Raw genomic sequence first — 24,603 nt, 5'->3', positions numbered from 1 at the left:
ATGGGCTTCCTTAAATTAACCTAGGTCTTCATGAGCAAGCAAGTTGGATGCACACCCACTTAGTTTTTCTTTTTTAGCTTTCATAAACTTATAACTCTAGTGCATCCGTTGCATGGCAATCCCTACTCACTCACATTGATATCTATTGATGGGCATCTCCATAGCCCGTCATACGCCTAGTTGATGTGAGACTTTCTCCCTCTTTTTTTTCTTCTCCACAACCACCATTGTACCTATAGTGATATGTCCATGGCTGACGCTCACGTATTGCGTGAAAGTTAAAAAAGTTTGAAAATACTAAAGTATGAAACAATTGCTTGGTTGAAACCGGGGTTGTGCATGATTTGAATATTTTGTGTGATGAAGATGGAGCATTGCCAGACTATATGATTTTGTAGGGATAAGCTTTCTTTGGCCATGTTATTTTTACAAGACATAATTGCCTTGTTAGTATGCTTGAAGTATTATTATTTCTATGTCAATATTAAACTTTTGTTTTGAATATTATGGACCTAAATATTCATGCCACAATAAAGAAAATTACATGGATAAATATGTTAGGTAGCATTTCGCATCAAAATTATGTTTTTATCATTTACCTACTCGAGGACGAGCATGAATTAAGCTTGGGGATGCTTGATACGTCTCCAACGTATCTATAATTGTTGATTGTTCCATGCTATTATATTATCTGTTTTGGATGATCTATATGCATTAATATGCTATTTTATATTATTTTTGGGACTAACCTGTTAACCTAGAGCCTAGTGTCAGTTCCTGTTTTCCCCCTGTTTTTGAGTTTTGCAGAAAAGGGGTACCAAACGGAGTCCAAACGGAATGAAACCTTCGCGATGATTTTTCTTGGACCAGAACACAACCAGGAGACTTGGAGATGAAGTCGGAAGAGCCACGAGGCGGCCACAAGGACGGAGGGCGCGCCTAGGGGGTAGGGCTCGCCCCCCACCCTTGTGGGCCCCTCGTGCACCTCCTAACCTAATTCTTTCGCCTATATATTCTCATATATCCCCAAACCAATAGAGGCATCCACGAAAACACTTTTCCACCACCGCAACCTTCTGTACCCATGAGATCCCATCTAGGGACCATTTCCGGCGTCCTGCCGGAGGGGGATTCGACCATGGAGGGCTTCTACATCAACACCATTGCCCTTCCGATGAAGCGTGAGTAGTTTACCACAGACCTACGGGTCCACAGCTAGTAGCTAGATGACTTCTTCTCTCTCTTTGATTCTCAATACAATGTTCTCCTCGATGTTCTTAGAGACCTATTCGACGTAATACTTTTTTGCGGTGTGTTTGCCGAGATCCGATGAATTGTGGATTTATGATCAGCTTATCTATGAATATTATTTGAATCTTCTCTGAATTCTTATATGCATGATTTGACATCTTTGCAAGTCTCCTCGAACTATTGGTTTGGTTTGGCCAACTAAATTGGTTTTTATTGCAATGGGAGAAGTGCTTAGCTTTGGGTTCAATCTTGCGGTGTCCTTTCCTAGTGACAGTAGGGGCGGCAAGGCACGTATTGTATTGTTGCCATCGAGGATAAAAAGATGGGGTTTTCATCATATTGCTTGAGTTAATTCCTCTACATCATGTCATCTTACTTAATGCGTTACTCCGTTCTTTACGAACTTAATACTCTAGATGCATGCTGGATATCGGTCGATTGTGGAGTAATAGTAGTAGATGCAGGTAGGAGTCAGTCTACTTGACACGGACATGATGCCTATATTCATGATCATTGCCTTAGATATCGTCATAACATTGCGCTTTTCTATCAATTGCTCAGCAGTAATTTGTTCACCCACCGTATTATTTTCTATCTCGAGAGAAGCCTCTAGTTAAACCTATGGCCCCGGGGTCTATTTTCCATCATATAAATTTCTGATCTACAATCTTAGTTCCGATCTACTATTCTTGCAATCTTTTACTTTCCAATCGATAAACCAAAAATACCAAAACTATTTACTTTATCGTTTATCTATCTCCATCAAATCTCACTTTTGCAAGTAACCGCGAAGGGATTGACAACCCCTTTATCGCGTTGGGGACAAGTTTCTTTGATTGTTTGTGAAGGTACTCGGTGATTTGTGCATTGTCTCCTACTGGATTGATACCTTGGTTCTCAAACTGAGGAAAATACTTATACTTTGCTGCATCACCATTTCCTCTCCAAGGGAAAAACCAACACAAGCTCAAGAAGTAGCAAGAACCACGGGGCGGCGGCACTGCGGCCCGACGAGACGACGCAGTGGCAGCCCGTTCCTCGATCGCTGGAGGGGCGAGCTGAAGGACGCTTTTCACGGGACCTGTGAAGGCGCGCGCAAGCGACGAGCCTGGTCGGTCGCATGACGCTAATGAAGCGGAGCGATAGACAGGTGATCAATGTGACCACACAAATTCGGGAACACTGCTCAGCGTGATAAGTACGACCGAACGCGGGAACACGAGCGACCACCATATGCAGCTGCGGACTGACGTAGTAGGAGCATGCAACCGACCCGAACACATACCATATATGAAGGCCGATTGGAAACGTACAACCACATAAGGGCATATGTACAATGGTTGATAAGATACTCTTATCTTAAGTCTTGCATGTAATTTAGAGATAACAAGAAAAATCTCTACAACGGGTCATCTCTTAGCCTTATCTTCAATAACTAGTTATTCCTAAAAACATGGTGAGACATATTATGCTAAGAGATCATCTCTTGTCTTCTCTTAAATAAGAGAAGACAAGCCTTTGCTTATGAGGTCCCTCTCCTCCACCTCATCATTTATCCTACTTGGCGCTCTTAAGATAGCACCATTGTACATGCCCTAAGCAGCATGCCTACATGGGACACAACTTGCAACTAAGACATGTACGGACGTGTGGTCCGGGGCAAGCGGCGGGCCACACTAGAGCCAACAACGCTTGCATGGCACACGGTAGGGGACGTCCAAGGCAGCGCATGCGCTGCCGTTGCACGTCACGTGGTGCATGCACGAAGCTGGGGCAGCCGTGCCGTGGATGAGGTGAAATGGATGCAGATGTCTCGATCAGATCATGGCGGTGATGGCTGGCGGATGCGCGGACGACGGCCTTTTCGGGCCGCCGAGTCAGAGAAGACATCGGTGTAGTCGATGCCAAAGTCGTACCAGAGGCGCGCGGAGGTCGATGACGGTGGCGTGCGACGCCAGCCGATCTTAGATCGGAAAACCAAAAAGAAAGCACCGATCAAAACGACCGGCAAGAGAGAAAAAAACCCGGAGCAAGGACTCGGGAAAAGACTCGCTAGGGCAGGCGGTCAACACAACCGTCGGATGGACCCTAGGTACGGGGGCGCGGTCCCCAGCGGCGGTCATGGAGGCCGACCGTCCCGGGGGCGGCGCGTGAGGCGGAGCGGCAGGCAACGGCTAGGGTTGGATCGGTTAAGCTGATACCATGTTAGAAGGGATAGAGGGATTGGTGAAATAGTTGATTGTACTGCTTGAGCCTCGTGGGATACAAGACAAGGCATGACCAAATCCTAGTCTATCATATACTTCCTAATAATCATATACTCAAGAATGAGATGTCTGATTTCCTTCATAAGAGAAGAGTAGATCGATCAGTTGGGATCTTGCGCCCGAATCAACTCGACGCACGCATATTCTACTCCTATTAGCACCTTCAAAAGGCTGATCATTGATCTTAAGATTGATAAAATCATCATAAGAGCTTCGTTATCAACGAAATATTGCCTCTAACTGAAAGAATACTCCGCCTGTACGAGACACACAACTACCAAACTTCTGGTGTGATCCGTTATGGGCTCGGGTACAACCATGTGGTTCCGCCTGTACGAGACACACAACTGCCAAACTTCTGGTGTGATCCGTCGTGGGCTCGGGTACAACCATGTGGTTCTACCCATTGGTCCCAAAATATGAGAAACCAAAACGATTTTGCTAGAACTCATCTAGCCAAGTTCTAGTTATGTCTCATTCACCTTTATAGCCATTGGATGTGATGCTATAAGACGTGTGTGTGCTGACGTGGGTTGGTACTTCTTTGTATATATTTTTGTTTTTCAGGTGAATGAGACCAAATTATATCTCATCTGATGAGTTCTAAGCACTCCCAAGCAAAATCATGGAGGGTGCATCTCGTTTAGTCTTTTATTATTGTTATAACTTCTTTCTGTTTTTCATTTTGGAGATTGTCATTCTGATTATTGTATAGCAGTCGTATAAAGTATGCATCACATTGGCATTGTTTTACACTAGAATAGTCCAGCTGACCATTGGATCGGCTTGTCACGAGCTCGTCCGACGCGCCAAAGCCGGCGATGCCACGGCGCCGACACCGGAAGGAAACGACCCCTTCACGCAAACCTCGTCGGAGCGGTCTGAGACTATGCCATAACCGCTGCTGGCCACGTCCCGGGAGTAGCACCCGTCGGTCGCCTCGTACCTGTAGTTCTGCCTCGTGCCCGACGACACCCCGACCACGTTCCCTTCGTCGTCCACGTCCACGTTCACAGCGCACTCCTGCGCGTTGCTCAGCGACCGAGACCAGAAGAACCCCGCGCGGCCGGCGGCGACCCTCTCCTCGGCGAACCCCAGCCGGACGTCTCTCGCCACCGTGTACGAGCCGTTGAACGCCTCGTTCACCACGCCCACGAACACGTCGAGCCGGAAGCTCTGTTGCGCCTCTTGCGAGTACGCGATGCCGCCGCGGTCCGTGACGTGCACGCCGGAGTACGCTTCGGTCGTCTGGTTCACCACCTGCTGGCTGTCGCCCTCGACCTCGTTCGTGTTGTCGTAGCTGAGCCTCTGCGTCCACGTTGCCGTGATCTTGCCGTAGGATGGCGTTTGCACCCACCCCGTGGCAGAGATGCGCCGGAACGCCGTCGTGTAGTAGAACTCGGTGCCGGGGCCGTCGGGCCGGAACGCTGTGGTACTGTCCAGCGGTGGCGCGTCGTAGCTGGTGGTGCTCGCTGTCGTCGGCGCTCCCCTGGGGTCCAGCCAGAGGTGTAGGTTGGCGTCGATGAACCACGCGTCCTTGGCGTTGGTCACTGACAGGCCAAACTCGTGCGCCTTGCCGTCCAACAATTTTTCCAAGAAAGGCGTGATCTCGATATCGTAAGACGGGAGATTGAACGAGCCGATCCCCGTGATCGGGCGCCAGAGGAGGGGGTTAATGCCGCCGGTGTAGATGACCGGGAACGGCCAGACGGCGCCGACGAGATCCCCGTCGATGGTGACGGTGACCTCGCGGAAGGGGCCGTTGCTGCCGATCGTGTTGGTGTACCAGAACTCATCGTGGGCGTGGTACGAGAGGTACACCTCGAGGACGGCACGGTAGGCGTTGGTCGGCACGGCGAGGCTCGCTGACCCAACGTCCTCGCCGTTCTGGATCTGGAACCATAGGCCGTCGTTCAAAGGGAGGCTCCGCGAGACGGGGAAGATGACGTCGGCGGGACCCAGCCCGGGCTGCGGAGGCTGCGGCGGGTGGCGGAAGTAGAGGTGTAGCGTGAGGTTGGCGTGGTACACGCCGGTGTACTGCTCGTCGACGACATTGCCGAGGTATACGGCGAGGGTGGAGGGGTTGCGGGCGGCGAGGAGGGACGCGTACTTGGTGATATCTTTGGACACGGACCACTCGATGCCGTTTCTTCGTGGCTCAGCCGTGCAGCCGCGGAGGAGCTCGGCGCCGCCGAGCCAGACTCCGAAGATGCGATCGTACTGGACGCCCCGGCAGGCGGCTCGCCACTCAAGAACGGCAAGGGAGATCAACGAGGCGTGCCCGCCCGCGGCGGCGAGGCACGGCGGCGGGGAGTAGGCGGCCGTGACCGGGGGCTTGGTGTAGGTGTAAGCGAAGGAGTGTGAGAGAAGCACGGTCGAGCATGGGCCGAAGCTGCCCGGCGGTGGCCGGTGCGGCCGGTCCACCTCGAAGAAGGTGGTGGGCTGGTCCGGCGGAGGCGGCGCGCGCTCCTCGATCGCGGCAACTTCGGAGGCTGAGAGACGGAGCTTGTGAAGCGAAGCCATGGAGATCGGAAGGGAAGTGATGGCTAGCAGGAGGAAGAGGAGGAGAACTTGTGCGAAGTGCTCGGCCATGGTCGATCGAGAGTGGAGGGGCATGCAGTGTGCTTGCGCATGGCGCGCTCGTGGAGAATTTAAAAGGTTGAGAGTGGAGTGAGGGAATTTAAAATTTTGGGAAGAGTAGAAGGGAAGCAGAGCATATTTTTTGCAGGGGCCATGTAATGATCTTATTCCCTCCAGGGTTGCATTGCAAGTCTGAGTACAGCGACAGTTAGCCCGATCGATCGATGCAGGGCCGGACGAGGGCGATGAGATTGATCTTGTTTGGATTGCAAGTTTACCTTGCTAGTATATATTCTTTTGACTGTGACCTTACTAATATACTAAAGTTGAGACATTTATCTTAAGACGAAGGGAGTATATTAGATGGATAGATATACCTCGAACTACTCGAACTTGTGATCAGAGCTAATTAGTTCCATGACAAACGGAGTTCTACGCTTCTAACCGTACTGTTCTATAACTGGATAAGAAAATGTGCACATGTTTTATTTGATTGATTTATCTAGCAGAATCACTTCACCTTTATACTTTTCTCACGTGGTACAAATGGTTTGATAAGATATTTAAGACTTCCCTTCTTACCTTTTGTGGTGCTTTAGGCCTAGTCTAGCTAGACGTTTTTTTTTTCGGTTTTCCTCAATAAACCGGGCAACCCTGTTTCCTTTCTTCTTTTTTGGCACTCGCTTTTATGTGGTGTGTTTGTTCTTTGGGGGTGTTCTTGTAATGCTTTTTTCAAATGAATAAATTTGTCAGCTCTCCTGTCAACATTAAAAAAAGACTCCACTTCTCATGGAAACCTGGATGCATGCATGCACATCTTTTTCACCAATACTTCTGATTAGTGCAACTTATTCTCTGTCGAGATATACTAGTACCCCTCAAGGTGTATGTCTGCCTAAAGTCTACTATGCACCTGAAGGATACAAGAATACCGCTAATCCCAGTAGCCCCCGAGACTTAGGTCAATTCCGCAAATTGACCTGAGGATCGAATCCTTGCTTGACAACATACTTTAGGGAAAAAAATCACGTTGCACAGGTGCCCCCGAGACTCAGATTAGATGCGGCCGACCGACATGAGGATTGTAATATCCTCAAAAACCATGTTGCACTTTAAATTGTCTGCATTAAATCGTCGATGCAGTAGCCCCCAAGACATGGCTTGGGCAACATGGCCGACCCTAGGATCGAATCTCCTCGAGAACTAGCTCAGCCAAATACCAGCGTGTGTGTTTTGCCGTTACTGAGGTGCAGCTCGGCAAACAAGATGTCGAACAACGGGTTGGACAAGATCTTTCTTGAGCAAAATTATAACTCAAAACAACCCAGGATGGTTCTGCGGGAGCCTTCGGTCGACCCGTGAGACGCTGGCGTGGAAATAATTTAACCGTCAGCGGTGTGGGCTTGAACAACCCCCAAGCCAGTTCTGCAGGACCCGTCAGTCGCCTGTGAGATGTCGGCCTGGAAATTTTTGCTTTAACAGTCCCATGCTAGTTCTGGGGTACCCGTCGCTCACCTGTAAGATGTCGGCATGGGGGGTTTATTGCTTTAACAACCCCCAGGACAGCTCTGCAGGACCCATCGGTCGCCTGCGAGATGTCATCATGGAAATTTTTGCTTTAACAGCCCCCAGGCTGGCTCTGCGGGACCAATCGATCACCTCGAGATGCTAGCATGGATAGAGATATGGAAGGCATCAAAAGCTTGGGAAGGCGCTCGTCAGGCTTGGGTGATGCAAGACTACCGCCAGAAGAAAATTATAGATTAAATCCATTAGCAGTGAACACTTGGCAAGCTGAGAAGAAGTATATATAAACATTTAAGTTTGACAAGCTACTTTGTTTATATTGCTTTTACTAGGCAAATCGAGTTTGCTTTTCCTCAAAATTCTTATTTTTGACTCGGCCTTGATGTTTAACCGCGTAGTCTTCGGCTTCCACCTCTAAGGGGATTTCCTAGAGTGCTTTACGATATATAGCCTTATCCGATGTCTTGGTGCCAGGAGGCGACTATATAAAAAAAATCAGGCAACCCAACTATAGGTCCTAAACTTACGCTTGTCAGAGAGCATGTCTGAGCGAGTAAATAGCCCCCGGGTAAGGTACTTCTAGGCCGAGGTCCTTCCAATCCCGGTTAGTTAATCGCGATTGCGATAACCGAGCTGCTTCTCTATTGTGCCCCAACGAGCACCGTTATGAAAGCAAGCCTCTTATCGAAAATTCCTTTGTTTCACACAGACAACCTTTATGGTTTTAGCTTTTATAGTTCTAACCCACCGATCGAGTTTGCGCATTTTGTGATAGTCAACTTTCCACTTCTCCCACATGAGATACTTACCGGTTTAACCAAAGGTAACAATCATAGTGGTGCTCCCGGTACACCCTTAGCCAAACGTGCAAAAACGTAAGGGGTAAACATAGGGGCCAGGCAATCCAACTTTTGACCCAAGACACAAGTCAAAATTGATGCATATAGTGGTTTTATGTTAGAGGAGAGTGCTTCAACGTTCATTATGTTTGGATTGTATGCAGCCCCTAGACAAAGCATGTGGTTCCACTTTGTGGAATCCGACAAGGCATTCAATCCGAAGATTATAAATAGCTGCACCAGCGCAAAAAGCGTATATGAGGCCCAAATTTGGGACATCTTTTCATTCAATTCAAACTAAGGTCGAACATAATGATTGAGCTAAACATTATAAAAAGGGCCAATTCCAGTTCTGCCCCTAACTCGAACCCACTACTCAGTTTTGCCCCTAGTTTTCGGGTATGCTCAGTTTTGCCCCTCTGCCGTCAGTGCCACTTATAGAAATGCCCCCCCCCGCTCCGTTTTCGTCCAGTCAAGGTTGTTTGACCGCTAACTTGCCGTCAGGTTGACATATTTGCCCCTCTTTCTTACATGTGGGCCCTCTCTTACCTCTTTGCTTCACACTCTCTCTGTTCTTCTTCAACCTCTTGACGGCTCAATTTGGAGAGGGGAGAGAGCGACCGCGGCAGGATTCAGAGGCCGACGGTGGTCGATTTGGAGGGCGGCGGCATGTCCACGTCGAGCTCGTCGGTGGCTTGCGAGGTAAGTGTGCCTCGTCGATGGATCGATCTGGGGGGATTTCTGTCCCAATTAGGGTTCATCAGATTGGGGATTTCCTGCGTTTAGGTCGATGGTGTTGGGATTGTTCAGTTTCAATCCGAGTTCTACCTCCCCATCCGCTATTCTCTGGGCTGGAGATGAGCACGACGCGGCGATGCACAGGGCACGGTCTCATCCCCGCTCGTCGCGTCGCCTGGGGAGGTGCAAGCACGGGAAGAAGATTCTTAGGCTGCCCCCTAGATGTAAGATTAACTCTCATTCCCGCTCTCTCTGTCCTCTCATTTTGCTGTCATTATTTGCCAACTTTTTGTTGTATAATGTAAGATTAATTCTGCAACTCCCTGATGAATGCGACTGGGTAGTTTGGATTGATCCCCCTCCCACAGATTGTGTTGCTCGTGCATTTGAGGAACTTCGTGCTGGATTGGAGAAAAGCTGGCTAAAGTCCCATCATTTGGAGAGGAGGTTGATGTACTTAATGAAGGAAATATGCCCTAGAGGCAATAATAAAGTTATTATTTATTTCCTTATTTCATGATAAATGTTTATTATTCATGCTAGAATTGTATTAACTGGAAACATAATACATGTGTGAATACATAGACAAACATAGTGTCACTAGTATGCCTCTACTTGACTAGCTCGTTAATCAAAGATGGTTAAGTTTCCTAACCATAGACATGAGTTGTCATTTGATTAACGGGATCACATCATTAGGAGAATGATGTGATTGACTTGACCCATTCCGTTAACTTAGCACTTGATCGTTTAGTTTTGCTACTTGCTTTCTTCATGACTTATACATGTTCCTCTAACTATGAGATTATGCAACTCCCGATACCGGAGGAACACTTTGTGTGCTACCAAACGTCACAACGTAACTAGGTGATTATAAAGGTGCTCTACAGGTGTCTCTGATGGTACTTGTTGAGTTGGCATAGATCGAGATTAGGATCCGGAGAGGTATCTCTGGGCCCTCTCGGTAATGCACATCACTATAAGCCTTGCAAGCAATGTAACTAATGAGTTTGTTGCGGGATGATGTATTACGGAACGAGTAAAGAGACTTGCGGTAACGAGATTGAGCTAGGTATTGAGATACCGACGATCGAATCTCGGGCAAGTAACATACCGATGACAAAGGGAACAACGTATGTTGTTATGCGGTTTGACCGATAAAGATCTTTGTAGAATGTGTAGGATCCAATATGAGCATCCAGGTTCCGCTATTGGCTATTGACCGGAGACGTGTCTCAGTCATGTCTACAGAGTTCTTGAACCCGTAGGGTCCGCACGCTTAACGTTCGGTGACGATCGGTAATATGAGTTTATGTGTTTCGATGTACCTAAGGTAGTTCGGAGTCCCGGATGAGATCGGGACATGACGAGGATCTTGAAATGGTCGAGATGTAAAGATCGATATATTGGACGACTATATTCGGACATCGGAAAGGTTTCGAGTGATTCGGGTATTTTTCGGAGTATCGGAGAGTTACGGGAATTCGCAGGAGAGTATATGGGCTTATTGGGCTTAGGGGAAAGAGAGAGGGGAGGCTACGCGCCCCCAAGGCTTAGTTTGAATTGGACTAGGGGGAGGGGCTGCGCCCCCTCCTTCCTTCTCTTCTCTTTTCCCTTTACTTTTCTCCTACTCCTACTACATGGAAAGGGGGGGAATCCTATTCTCGGTGGGAGTAGGACTCCCCAGGCGCGCTATAGTAGAGGGTCGGCCCCTCCCCTCCTCCACTCCTTATATACGGGGCAGGGGGCACCCTAGGACACACAAGTTGATTGATCCAAGCCGTGTGTGGTGCCCCCCTCCACCATATCCACCTCGATCATATCGTAGCGGTGCTTAGGCGAAGCCTGCGTCGGTAGCAACATCATCGCCGTCATCACGCCGTCGTGCTGACGGAACTCTCCCGTGAAGCTCTGCTGGATCAGAGTTCGTGGGACTCATCGAGCTGAACGTGTGCTGAACTTGGAGGTGCGTGCGTTCGGTACTTGGATCGTTCGGATCGTGAAGATGTACGACTACATCAACCGCGTTCTCATAACGCTTCCGCTTATGGTCTACGAGGGTACGTGGACGATACTCTTCTCTCTCATTGCTATGCATCACCATGATCTTGCGTGTGTGTAGGAATTTTTTTTGAAATTACTATGTTCCCCAACAGTGGTATCCGAGCCAGGTTTATGCGTAGATGTTATATGCACGAGTAGAACACAAAGGAGTTGTGGGCGTGGGTATAATACATATTTCTTGTCGTCACTAGTTGATTCTTGATTCAACAGCATTTGGATGAAGCGGCCCAGACCGACATTACGCGTACGCTTATGCGAGACTGGTTCTACCGACGTGCTTCGCACACAGGTGGCTAGTGGGTGTCTGTTTCTCCAGCTTTACTTGAATCAGATTCAATGAACAGGGTTCTTTCTGAAGATCAAAAAGCAATCACTATACTGCGTTGTGTTTGTTGCGTAGGTAAGAACGGTTCTTGCTCAGCCCGTAGCAGCCACATAAAACTTGCAACAACAAAGTAGAGGACGTCTAACTTGTTTTTGCAGGGCATGTTGTGATGTGATATGGTCAAGATGTGATGAGATATAAATTTGTGTATGAGATGATCATGTTTTGTTAAAGTTATCGGCAACTGGCAGGAGCCTTATGGTTGTCTCTTTATTGCATAAGATGCAAGTGCCATGTAATGCTTTACTTTATCGCTATGCGATAGCAATAGTTGCAAAGCAATAGTTGGCGAGACGACAACGATGCTACGATGGAGATCAAGGTGTCGCGCCAGTGACGATGGTGATCATGACGGTGCTTCGGAGATGGAGATCACAAGCACAAGATGATGATGGCCATATCATATCACTTATATTGATTGCATGTGATGTTTATCTTTTATGCATCTTATCTTGCTTTGATTGACGGTAGCATTATAAGATGATCTCTCACTAAATTTCAAGATAAAAGTGTTCTCCCTGATTATGCACCATTGCCAAAGTTCGTCGTGCCCAGACACCACGTGATGATCGGGTGTGATAAGCTCTACGTCCATCTACAACGGGTGCAAGCCAGTTTTGCACACGCAGAATACTCAGGTTAAACTTGACGAGCCTAGCATATGCAGATATGGCCTCGGAACACTGAGACCGTAAGGTCGAGCATGAATCATATAGTAGATATGATCAACATAGTGATGTTCACCATTGAAAACTACTCCATTTCACGTGATGATCAGTTATGGTTTAGTTGATTTGGATCATGTGATAACTTAGATGATTAGAGAGATGTCTATCCAAGTGGGAGTTCTTAAGTAATATGATTAATTGAACTTAAATTTATAACTTAGTCTTGGTAGTATTTTGTGAATTATGTTGTAGATCAATAGCTCGCGTTGTTGCTTTCATATGTTTATTTTGATATGTTCCTAGAGAAAACTGTGTTGAAAGATGTTAGTAGCAATGATGCGGATTGGATCCGTGATCTGAGGATTGTCCTCATTGCTGCACAGAAGAATTATGTCCTTGATGCACCGCTAGGTGACGGACCTATTGCAGGAGCAGATGCAGACGTTACGAACATTTGGCTAGCTCAATATGATGACTACTTGATAGTTAAGTGCACCATGCTTAACGGCTTAGAATCGGGACTTCAAAGATGTTTTGAACGTCATGGGCCATATGAGATGTTCCAGGAGTTGAAGTTAATATTTCAAGCAAATACCCGAGTTGAGAGATATGAAGTCTCGAACAAGTTCTATAGATAAAAGATGGAGGAGAATTGCTCAACTAGTGAGCATGTGCTCAGATTGTCTGGGTACTACAATTGCTTGAATCAAGTGGGAGTTAATCTTCCAGATAAGATAGTGATTGACAGAGTTCTCTAGTCACCATCACCAAGTTAGTAGAACTTTGTGATGAACTATAGTATGCAAAGGATGACGAAAACGATTCCCGAGCTCTTCGCGATGTTGAAATCAATGAAGATAAATCAAGAAAAGAGCATCAAGTGTTGATGATTGACAAGACCACTAGTTTCAAGAAAAGGGCAAAGGCAAAGAAAGGGAACTTTAAGTAGAATGACAAGCAAGTTGTCACTCCCGCGAAGAAGCTCAAAGCTGGACCAAAGCCTGAAATTGAGTGCTTACACTGCAAAGGAAATGGTCACTGGAAATGGAAATGCCCTGAATATTTGGTGGATAAGAAGGATGGCAAAGTGAACAAGGGTATATTTGATATACATGTTATTGATGTGTGCCTTACTAGTGTTTATAGTAGCCCCTGTGTTGAGGATATAACTACTGAGTGTAAACAGCCCAGGAGGGGCCGGTTCACGCTCAACTATACTGAAGCCCATGAAGACAAGAAGATGGCGCTTTACTGTTAAAGCTAAGAGGCCCTGAGCCCAAAGGCGGATTAGGGCCCATAGTGGTAAACCGCCATAATTGTACAACTTGTATTGTAAGTTAGGGAAAGGTAGAGACCGAGCCAAACACTTGTATGAGTCGGCCTCGGGACTCTGTAAACCGGCCGGGCGTCAACCTGTGTATATAAAGGGACGACCCGGCGGCGGTTCAGGGATAACAGACAACAACTCGAGACCCAGGCAAAGCGTATGTGCTCCCTGGTCATCGAAACCCCAATAATCCCATCACAACTAGATGTAGGTTTTTACCTTCATCGTAAGGGGCCGAACTAGTATAAAACTCTCGTGTCCCTTGTCTGATTTAACCCCTTCAGGCTAATCTCATTGCGATGGCTCCACGACTAAGTCCTTCTGTTAGGACATCTGACGTGATATTGCCACGACAGTTGGCGCCCACCGTGGGGCTATCACACGATGGTTTGGAGTTCTTGAAGGGCAGCTTTGAAGGACTCAAGGGGTACATGGTTGGCCGGATGACCAAGAGTCATCGCGGCAAGCTCTACATCGATGACGCAGGATGGGGCCCCGAGGCCGGTTCAATCGAGTACGGGTACCGGGTCCCCTTTGGTGGAATTCACGTTTTCATTGGCAAGATCGGCGAACCGGGCCCTGAGCCGGACATCTCCACCGACCTCGTCGAGACGGCTCAGCGTGCAAATCCTGCCCGGGTTCAGCCTACCATGAAGCGTGCGTTCGTGGGATTCATCCATGGAGCGGAATCTGAACTGGTGTCCGATGGCAAGACAGCCATCTACTCAGATGGAGAATCATCCACTGGTGAAACCGAGTCGTTATATCAACTACGAGATGGCCGATTGAGGGATATTCCGATGGCGACAGTATTCCGGGCCCCCTTGAACCGCCAAAATGGGTCGCGATCTTCATGTCCGGTACACAGCCCACCATGCAATCTTCATCTACAGCAGCAATGGTCTCCGGATCGGCAGCCGCGGCAGGAGGCCCGGCGCCCTGGCCGGCTCAAGTTCTTGTCAGTTTACTGGATGATTTGATAGCATTATTGACCACAGCGGTGACTCCAGAGACACAAGTTCAGCATAATGCGGATGTCACGAAGCTAAGGGATCAGATAACTCAGGCCAAAGCAGACTTGGCTGCTGAGGAGGCCAGGATGGATGAAGAGCGGGCCGCTTTGGATGCCCAGTCACAACTGATCCAGGTGCAGAACTACCGGCTTATGTTGGATCAGAACGCGTCAAACGAAGTTATGAGAAGGAAGTACAGGTCTCGACTGCCGCAAATTTACGAGGGTCTGAATCTCTTCAGTACACCAGGAGCTGGGCCTAGCAATCCGGCAGGAGTAAACCGGACCAAGGCACCTGGGGCGGCGCCGGATCAGCCACGGACGATGGACCCGCCTCGACGGACGGACATCCCGCCGCAGTATGTCACAACACCACCAGGTCACTTTTCCAGTCCTTTGGACAACATGATCGCGGCAGCATCGCGTTTGGCAGCTATTCCGATGGAGAGCGACTCACTCACGGCGGTTGAAACACGACGAGCCAGGGATCTTCTTCAAACCGCCGTTGTACAGCAACAGGCTTATTCTTACAGCCGAGACAGAATACATTCAACCACTCGTCCGAGCAAGAGTTATAGCAGGCACATAGACGAACCAACCGTGTCAAGCAGCGCGCGGCGTCGTGATGCCCCTCGAGGGCCTAATCCAGCGAATGGCGGTTGAATGCTCAGGATGTGGTGGATAATGGCAGAGCGCGAAGGGAGGTCGCATTAGCAGCGCAACATGAAGGTCGTCATCAACCCGCCCCGGTTCAGCCAGCGGCATCAGTAGAGCGAGGGACAGGGCTTGCCTTCAGCTCTTGGGGAGTGCCGTGTCTCATCCCGGCTCTCCGTAATGTGCGGTTGCCTAATGATTTCAATGGGCCACGCAAGGTGCCTAATTATACCGCTGATCAGCCCCCCGAGGCGTGGGTGGAAAGTTATGAGATGGTAATGGAGATGCTAGATGTGGATGAAGCGGTGTGTGCAATATACTTCACCATGATGCTGGAAGGAACGGCTCGCACCTGGTTGAAGAGCCTGCCTGCTAACTCGATCAATTCATGGGATGAGTTGAAGGCCAAGTTCATAGCAAACTTCAAAGATACATGCAAGCAACCTATGTCCATTGTAGATCTGGCGGCTTGTGTCGAAGGAGAGAATGAATCAACAACCCATTGGGTGCACCGGTTTCAGAAATTTTGCATTCATCCGGCTGCATCAATCCGGATACAGCAATTGTGACATTGGAGGGCAATTGCCGGTTTAAGTCACTAAAGATGAAGTTGGGACGGCTCAAGCGTCACTACAATGATATGGGGACACTCATGGCGGCTCTCGTTAAGTATGCTGATTCTGATAATACCAAGGACCCTGACTCTGATGAAGAGAAATAGGAGAAGGAAAAGAAGAATGTCGGTTCAAAGGGACGGCATAACCAGGCGGGCCACGGAAATAATGGTAAGCGTAAAGCGGACAATTCCGATTTTGTGGCTAACACCAGTATGCAGGGTAATATGCAGCACCGTAAGGGTAAACCGCCCCAGTGCGGTGGATGAATGAATCTGGAACGCCTGTTAAACCAGCCTTGCCCAAAGCACGGGACAAAGGAGGTTCCGACGATGCACCTTTGGAAGCATTGCCACATCATGAGGGAATTCAAAAACTCTGATCTTTTCCGGTATGATCAGGGTCCATCTGGTGGTTCCGGTCCAGGATTTCATGGGCCAAGTTACGATGGTGGCGGTTCAAACTCAGGGTTTCTGTGACGCCCCCGATTCAATCGTACACTAATCATGCACGCAAATGTGTACGATCAAGATCAGGGACTCACGGGAAGATATCACAACACAACTCTACAAATAAAAATAAGTCATACAAGCATCATAATACAAGCCAGGGGCCTCGAGGGCTCGAATACAAGTGCTCGATCTTAGACGAGTCAGCGGAAGCAACAATATCTGAGTACAGACATAAGTTAAACAAGTTTGCCTTAAGAAGGCTAGCACAAACTGGGGATACAGATCGAAAGAGGCGCAGGCCTCCTGCCTGGGATCCTCCTAAACTACTCCTGGTCGTCGTCAGCGGGCAGCACGTAGTAGTAGGCACCTCCGGTGTAGTAGGGGTCGTCGTCGACGGTGGCGTCTGGCTCCTGGACTCCAGCATCTGGTTGCGACAACCAGAAAGAAAGGAAAGGGGAAAAAGGGGGGAGAAAGCAACCGTGAGTACTCATCCAAAGTACTCGCAAGCAAGGAACTACACTACATATGCATGGGTATATGTGTAAGGAGGCCATATCAGTGGACTGAACTGCAGAATGCCAGAATAAGAGGGGGATAGCTAGTCCTATCGAAGACTACGCTTCTGGCAGCCTCCGTCTTGCAGCAGTAGAAGAGAGTAGATTGAAGTCCTCCAAGTAGCATCTCCAAGTAACATCTCAAGTAGCATCCATAGCATAATCCTACCCGGCGATCCTCCTCCTCGTCGCCCTGAGGAAAAGCGATCACCGGGTTGTATCTGGCACTTGGAAGGGTGTGTTTTATTAAGTATCCGGTTCTAGTTGTCATAAGGTCAAGGTACAACTCCAAGTCGTCCTGTTACCGAAGATCACGGCTATTCGAATAGATTAACTTCCCTGCAGGGGTGCACCACATAGCCCAACACGCTCGATCCCATTTGGCCGGACACACTTTCCTGGGTCATGCCCGGCCTCGGAAGATCAACACGTCGCAGCCCCACCTAGGCAAAACAGAGAGGCCAGCACGCCGGTCTAAACCTAAGCGCGCAGGGGTCTGGGCCCATCGCCCTGAGCACACCTGCACGTTGCGTGGGCGGCCGAAAGCAGACCTAGCCTAGTGGCGTTCCAGTCCAATTCGGCGCGCGCCGCTCCGTCGCTGACGTCTGAAGTGCTTCGGCTGATACCACGACGTCGGGATACCCATAACTACTCCCACGTAGATGGTTAGTGCGTATAGGCTCGTAGCCAGACTCAGATCAAATACCAAGATCTCGTTAAGCGTGTTAAGTATCCGCGAACGCCGAACAGGGCCAGGCCCACCTGTCTCCTAGGTGGTCTCAACCTGCCCTGTCGCTCCGCCACAAAGTAACAGTCGAGGGCCGTCGGGAACCCAGGCCCACCTCTACCGGGATGGAGCCACCTGTCCTTTCAGCCCCCTCGTCAGAATCACTTGCGGGTACTCAATGAGCTGACCCGACTTTAGTCACCATCTGTATAGTATGTATGTATGTATAGTATATACCCGTGATCACCTCCCAAGTGATCACGGCCCGATAGTATAGCAAGGCAGACTGACAAGAATGTAGGGCCAATGATGATAAACTAGCATCCTATACTAAGCATTTAGGATTGCAGGTAAGGTATCAACAGATGTAGCGACAATGACAGGCTATGCATCAGAATAGGATTAACGGAAAGCAGTAACATGCTACACTACTCTAATGCAAGCAGTATAGAGAAGAGTAGGCGATATCTGGTGATCAAGGGGGGGGGCTTGCCTGGTTGCTCTGGCAAGAGAGAGGGGTCGTCAACTCCGTAGTCGAACTGGGCAGCAGCAGCGTCGGTCTCGTAGTCTACCGAAGAGAAGAGGGGGAAGAAACAATAAATACAGTGCAAACAAAGCATCACAAAATATAACAAGGCAATACGCGGTGTTCGGTGTGCCCTAACGCGGTAGTAGGTGATACCGGTGAAGGGGGGAAAACATCCGGGAAAGTATTCCCGGTGTTTCGTGTTTTCGGGCAGAGGAGCCGGAGGGGAAAAGTTGCGGGTTCGATAGGTTAGAGGGGTGTGGCGGACGAACGGACTGCGTATCCGGAATCGTCTCGTCGTTCTGAGCAACTTTCATGTTGAAAATATTTTAATCCGAGTTACGGATTAAAAGATATGATTTTCTAAAGATTTAATCATTTTTTGATTTTAATTATTTATTTAAATTCAACATTATCCAAAACAGTGTTTGCTGACGTCATCATGACGTCAGCATGACGTCAGCAGTCAACAGAGATGTTGACTGGTCAACTGACGTGTGGGTCCCACTAGTCATAGACTGTTTAGTCTAATTAGTGCTTAACTAATCTAACTACTGTTTAATTAAACTAATTAGTTAGTTAGGTTAATGTAATTATGATTAATTAACTAGGATTAATTAACTTAATTAATTTAGTTAATTAATTAATTAATTAATTAAGTTTATTTTTAGTTATTATTTATTTTCTATTATTCCTTTTTAAAACCCCTTTTTTTGGAAACGTTCTCTGGGCAGTGGCCCACTTGTCATAGGCCCAAGGCCTAATGGGTTCGGGCGCGGGGCGCAGCCCGAGCGGGCGCACGGGCGTTATCGGGTGCGGGCGCCGCGCACCCGCACGGAGGCGACGGAGGGCGTCGGCGGGGTCGTGCCCACGATGCGTCCAGGGGAGGGCGTGTGGGCGTGCGGGGAGGGGAACCACGGTAGCGGCTCGCCGGAGTTGCGTTCCGGTGACCACTTGGTCACCCACGAGCATCGGAAGGATGAGCGCGTTGGCGCGCATCGAGTTGGGCTAGTGGTTGGTGCTGGAGGTGGCCGAAAACAAGGCCGGTGACGAGGTTCGGCGGCGGCGGGCGTGCAGCAGCAAGGGCGGCGGGGACCGTCCATGGCCGGGCTCGGTCAGAGGGGGCGTGGGCGTGAGCGCGCGCGGTCGGCCACGGTCGGGCGCGGCCAAGCGCGGTCCAGGGCGTGCGGGAGCTCGACGGTGGTCCCGTGCGGAGGCAGGTGGCCGCGGGCGGCTCCGGGGCGGCGCGGGATGGAGCCGAGCGTGAGGGGGGAGGGCGCGACCACGGCAGAGAGAGGAGGGAGGGGAGCTCACAGGGGAGCAGTAGGGCACGGGCAGTGGGGCTCGGGGAGGAAGACGTGGACGGCGCGCGATGGGGAGGCAGTCCGGCGAGGAGGCTCCGGCGTCGAGCAGCGGGGCGGCGTCGGGCATCGAGCAGCGGGATCGATCCGATCTAGCTCGGGTCGAGGTGGGGCGGGCGCCATGCGGGGGAAGATGGGGAGGCGGGCGCCGGCGAGGAGGGTGGCGGGAGGCACTGGGCAGCGGCGGCGGCGTCGGGGGCGAGGGCCCTGATCTCGATCTGGATCGGGGGTAGGAGGAGAGGAGCGTGGGGATCGTGGGGGGGGGGGAACTGGGAGGTGCTGCGGTTTGGTGGGTTAGGGTTACGGGGGATAAGGGCAAGCGAGGGGTGTGGCCGGTTGGGCCGGTGGCCGAATGGGCCGGCCAGTTGGGTCGGCTGGCCCGGGGGGGGGGTTCTTTTCCTTTCCCTTTTTTTTGTTTGTTTTCTGTTTTCTTTTTATTATTTCTTTCTTTTCTGTTTAAATCATTTTAAATCATTTAGCCATTTTATAAAAAGGTGTTTGTTGCCCCATAATTACCTTTGTAATATTTGGCGTCCACCGAACATTTTTGTTTCAATTTTGAAAACTTTTATTGTTTTGACTTTAATTCAATTTTGAATTTGGTTTGGTTTCGAGCTAACACGAGATTATCAACAATAAATCGAGGTACGTGGCACCATTACCAGAGGGTTAATGTAGCTTGATTACCCGGGCGTCACAATTCTCCTCCACTACAAGAAATCTCGTCCCGAGATTTAGGAGGGGAGTAAGGGGAAAGTTCTGGCTACGATATTCTAACGGATCTTTTCGAAGAAGTTAATTCCTTTCGTTGATGTCTTCAATCCTTTATTCGATGCATCATGATAAACTTGTCATCATTTCTTCGGGAGCTCCATCGTACTTACTAAAGATAAGGGGCAGCTCTACAACGATAGGATGTTACAAGGGAAAATCTTCTGGGGGTTTCCCAAGTATGAACATATGAGTATCTCTCGAGTTGAACAAAGGAAACACATCGAGAGCAAAGTAAGACGGTGCAATAAGAAGTTTAAAACGGATAGGCAATCGTTCATTGCCTGAAACAGAGTGTGAATGGGGTTCAGAGCAACAGGAATAAGTATTGTGTCCGATACCAGAATTGATCACTAGGAAGGTGGCTCGCAAACTACATACGAAGTCAAGCTGTAGGAATAACTATGGCAACAGGGTGTATAGGAGAGTCAGGTTTCGATCCTGTGAAACTGTGGGTTATGGGCCCATCATGTGGTTCCTTTTTTATATATAATAGGAGCAGTGACATCTTGCACGTTCATGATAGCAAGGCATGTCAGGGAGTACCATGTCAGCTATGTCGGCAACAACGTTGGTACCAAGGGCGAGGGACGAAGAGAACCATTTTCCTGCTCGTTGAAACGAGGCGGACCAATAGGCAAGGTTCCCGTCCATCGGTGGTTACCGGAATGTCATCAACAATAGTAACAAGGTCTTACTGACAGAGTTGTACATCGAGGTGTTTGCGCAAGCAGTGGATTATTACTGCTTATATCATATAGATCATAGAAAAGGTTTAAACAAACCAATGGAAGGAAATATGATCATCAGATTAAACAGAACAATGGAAAGGAAAATATGTTTAAACACATATTTCGAGGGTATATCCTTCCCAAGGACAAGCAGAGCAAGATATCCATGACAGGATATAAAGTAGAAAACCATTTAGGTAAGGGGGAAGGAATCTCATGATATTACTCATACAACGGTGTTAGAATAATTGATAATTAAAATATAGCATCGTGCTTCAAATGTTCCTGTTGAAAATCGAAGTACCACAAACATGCTTCGAGATAGCATTACATGGTCTTCAAGCAAGTTAAGGCTTTGGAAACAAAAAGGGTCCATCAGGAAGAACTTATAAAATAAGTCTTACAATTTCCTCATGGGTGAATGGATAACCTTGCTGAAAAGGAATCTATAATGATAGGTCCTCCAGCCGGGGGGGGGGGTGCTAGGCATGACATCATGTTACCGGGTCATCAAAGGATCAACATCATAACTCTTGGAAAGTTGTCCCAACCATCATATCCGACCAAGATTCAGATCCGATTGGTGTCATGATACCTCAGACTCAGGATGTCCGAGAAGAAAAGCTGCGGCACATATCAACGAAATGACATTGTAAGATTCTCGGGAAATGAACTATGAAGTGATTTCCGTTATCAAGAGTTCATCATTAACCCAAGGAGAGGACAAGGAGGTGTCTGGTGAACTCAACGGCAATTCACCGAGATTCCCAAAAGATGGATTTCCACAATTATGTGAACAAAGAAATAACATTTGTCAAATCAGATAATATAATGAGGTATACTCAAGGAGAACATACCCAATTAAACATTGGTTGAAAGGTGCGCCCGAAATATGGGTTGAGTTGCACGACCAATGTCAGAATGGTGATTCAATAATCAATAGCCTAAGAATGAACTTTCGACCATTAACTTCAAAGAAATAGGGTTGCTAGAAGGAAAGAATCCAAACAACACCGTTCACTTGTTGGAATTAACACGGGGACCAAGAAAAATGGTGATGGTGAGAAGTATTTCTATGTCAAGAATTCTCAAGAGGTGGAACAAATCTCAGAACATTCTTGACATAAAGGATGGTAATACTCCAAGGTAAAGAGGAACAATTGCTGGATAGCAAGGAACTCAAGGTATAACACCAAACATGAACAAGCTTGTGTTGGTGGGAGGGCAATAAAGTGGTCGACGATAATCAATTTATCGAGGGCAAGGATGGTATTTCTCATCATTAATTCACTTGATATCCTGGAAGAGCATCAGAATGTAGATGGTGATCATGACACATTTGCCGAGAGATTCCACGAAGATGTAATCGATCCGCGATCACATCAAGTCAAAGGAATGATGAAGCAAGAGGTTATTGGAACCATAGGTACGACACAAACCTGAAATCAAGATTGTTGTTCAAGGCGAACTGATATGATGAGGAAGATCGACGTAAGCTTAGCTCATTGTCAAAAGTTGTGCTCCGGGATTAAGGACCAGGTAGCACAGTTAAAATTTAGCATGGTAATGATATAACCGATCAGGCTAGGAATGACATGATCGGGTACAAACTCGTAAGTAAAGAATATTAGTAAGAGTTGTTGAACCGTAATGCGGACTCGGTTCAATTATCGGTGTCTTTGAGTGTTTAATAACTCAGAGTCCATGAAAAATTGTAATCAGTGAGTATGTAGTACTTGATGAAGAACTCATAGGAAGTTATGCAGTACCATGATAATCTCGAGATACCAGGGGGGTAATACTCAACACAAGATCAAAGTAAAGGTTGGACTGGTGTACCGATCCATAGAAGACAAATGTTTTAACTTGTCCGAGAAATGGAATCAAAGAAGAACAATCATGGTCGGAACCACGGTTGCAAGGGATCAATTCACAGATACCATATGTTAGCTATCAAGGAAATAGTTATTATTACAAGAAGCTTCCATGATAGGATATACATCGCGTCCATGGGCATGAACACAAAGTTCAAGGTCGACTCCCACTTCCTCAATGCATAATCTTCCATTCACCTCTCGTATTTCGAAGATGACATTAGTTGTTGAAAGTTTTACCTGGTGCAATACCAGATAAGTATGACTCGTGAAATCTTTCGGGTTCACACGGTTTAGAGAAGGCATATGTTCAACCCATAGGGGCTTCTTCGAGACATATACCACAAGTTTCAAGAGTAAATAACACAAGCCCGAAAGCAGAGCATGGTTGGCCAAGCAGAGGATACAACTTAACAAAGGCAATATGTATCAGGGGAAGAACTCACAAGGTGATCAAATGTGAAGGACACTGTCGGATAACAATCCAACAAAGGACTTGGTGGTCCACAAAGGATCTGATACGAGTATCGGTACTCAACTAGAGGAAGAAGAATGCAAGGAGATCAGATTATAGAAACAACTGACTAACTCAATTGTCAAATGCAAAGGAATTATGATTTCCAAATCAAGGGATCAAAAGCAATGCTCTCATTAGGGATGGATAAGTTGAATAGCCTTAGGGTACAATCAATGACAATTGGATTGGTCGAGAACCAATTCCCGCTAAAAGAATGGAAACTCAGCCGGAAAGGTAATTTATAAGGATCAATGATGATTGCGTGTATTCGCAACATATTGAGTCAACAGACTCAAAATGATAATGACAAGGAATGTCAATAAGATTTCTATACTTATGGGATTAATCATAATGAAAGCAAACAAGAATTTCCAGAGCAATAGGTTGCTGAGGATTTTCGGAATATCGGGTGGTATTTCGAAGACTTTTGTGTAACACATGAACAACTGGGGAATGAGCGGATACTCGATAAGCGCGAGAATTTATTTGAAGGGGGTATTCATGTGGCAAAGAACTGCTAGGCAGTAGGCACAAAGTATTCTCGGAACAATAGAGAAAACTTCGGGGTATCTTGTAATAACAAGATCAATGGGGGAGGATCGTATGAATGGCAAGTGTAAGTAGTTACCCATACGAATTTATCAGTGGTCAGGAATAGCATAAGTGATGGGCACAAAGTCTCGAGAGAACATCAGAGAGTATCTTCGGAATCTTCCGATGTAGCAGGCGATCATCTGAAGTAAGGGGCTCTCCGGGAGAAAGTACTTGCGAGAACCTAAAGTTAGTTTTTTTTAGCAAAATCGTTTAACCCGAATAGAAGAGAGTTCAGAATCCCAGAGTAAAGGTCGAGGAGTAAAAGATCCTAATACCACCCAATGGCGACGTGGGCCCGTAAGGCACACAGCCATGTTAGTAAAAGTTTTGCAATGACTAGACTCGACTTCGGCCAAGGAGTGTGGAAGGGGATTCCTACAGGCAGTCGGCTCTGATACCAACTTGTGACGCCCCCGATTCAATCGTACACTAATCATGCACGCAAATGTGTACGATCAAGATCAGGGACTCACGGGAAGATATCACAACACAACTCTACAAATAAAATAAGTCATACAAGCATCATAATACAAGCCAGGGGCCTCGAGGGCTCGAATACAAGTGCTCGAT

General features: G+C 47.9%; 1 protein-coding gene across 1 annotated transcript; it reads right to left on the bottom strand.

Moving 5' to 3' along the window:
* Positions 1 to 4,219: 4,219 nt before the first annotated feature.
* LOC123065165 (peptide-N4-(N-acetyl-beta-glucosaminyl)asparagine amidase A-like) lies at positions 4,220 to 6,146 on the bottom strand. The gene has a single exon (XM_044488516.1). It carries the CDS (start codon positions 6,132 to 6,134, stop codon positions 4,308 to 4,310), a length of 1,827 nt encoding a protein of 608 aa, XP_044344451.1. The 5' UTR covers positions 6,135 to 6,146; the 3' UTR covers positions 4,220 to 4,307.
* Between the last annotated feature and the right edge of the window lie 18,457 nt (positions 6,147 to 24,603).

Source organism: Triticum aestivum, chromosome 3B (genome assembly GCF_018294505.1).
Source record: "Triticum aestivum cultivar Chinese Spring chromosome 3B, IWGSC CS RefSeq v2.1, whole genome shotgun sequence".
NCBI lineage: Eukaryota > Viridiplantae > Streptophyta > Magnoliopsida > Poales > Poaceae > Triticum > Triticum aestivum.
The sequence above is the reverse complement of the archived record's forward strand: the minus strand, read 5'-3'. Positions and strand labels throughout refer to the sequence as shown.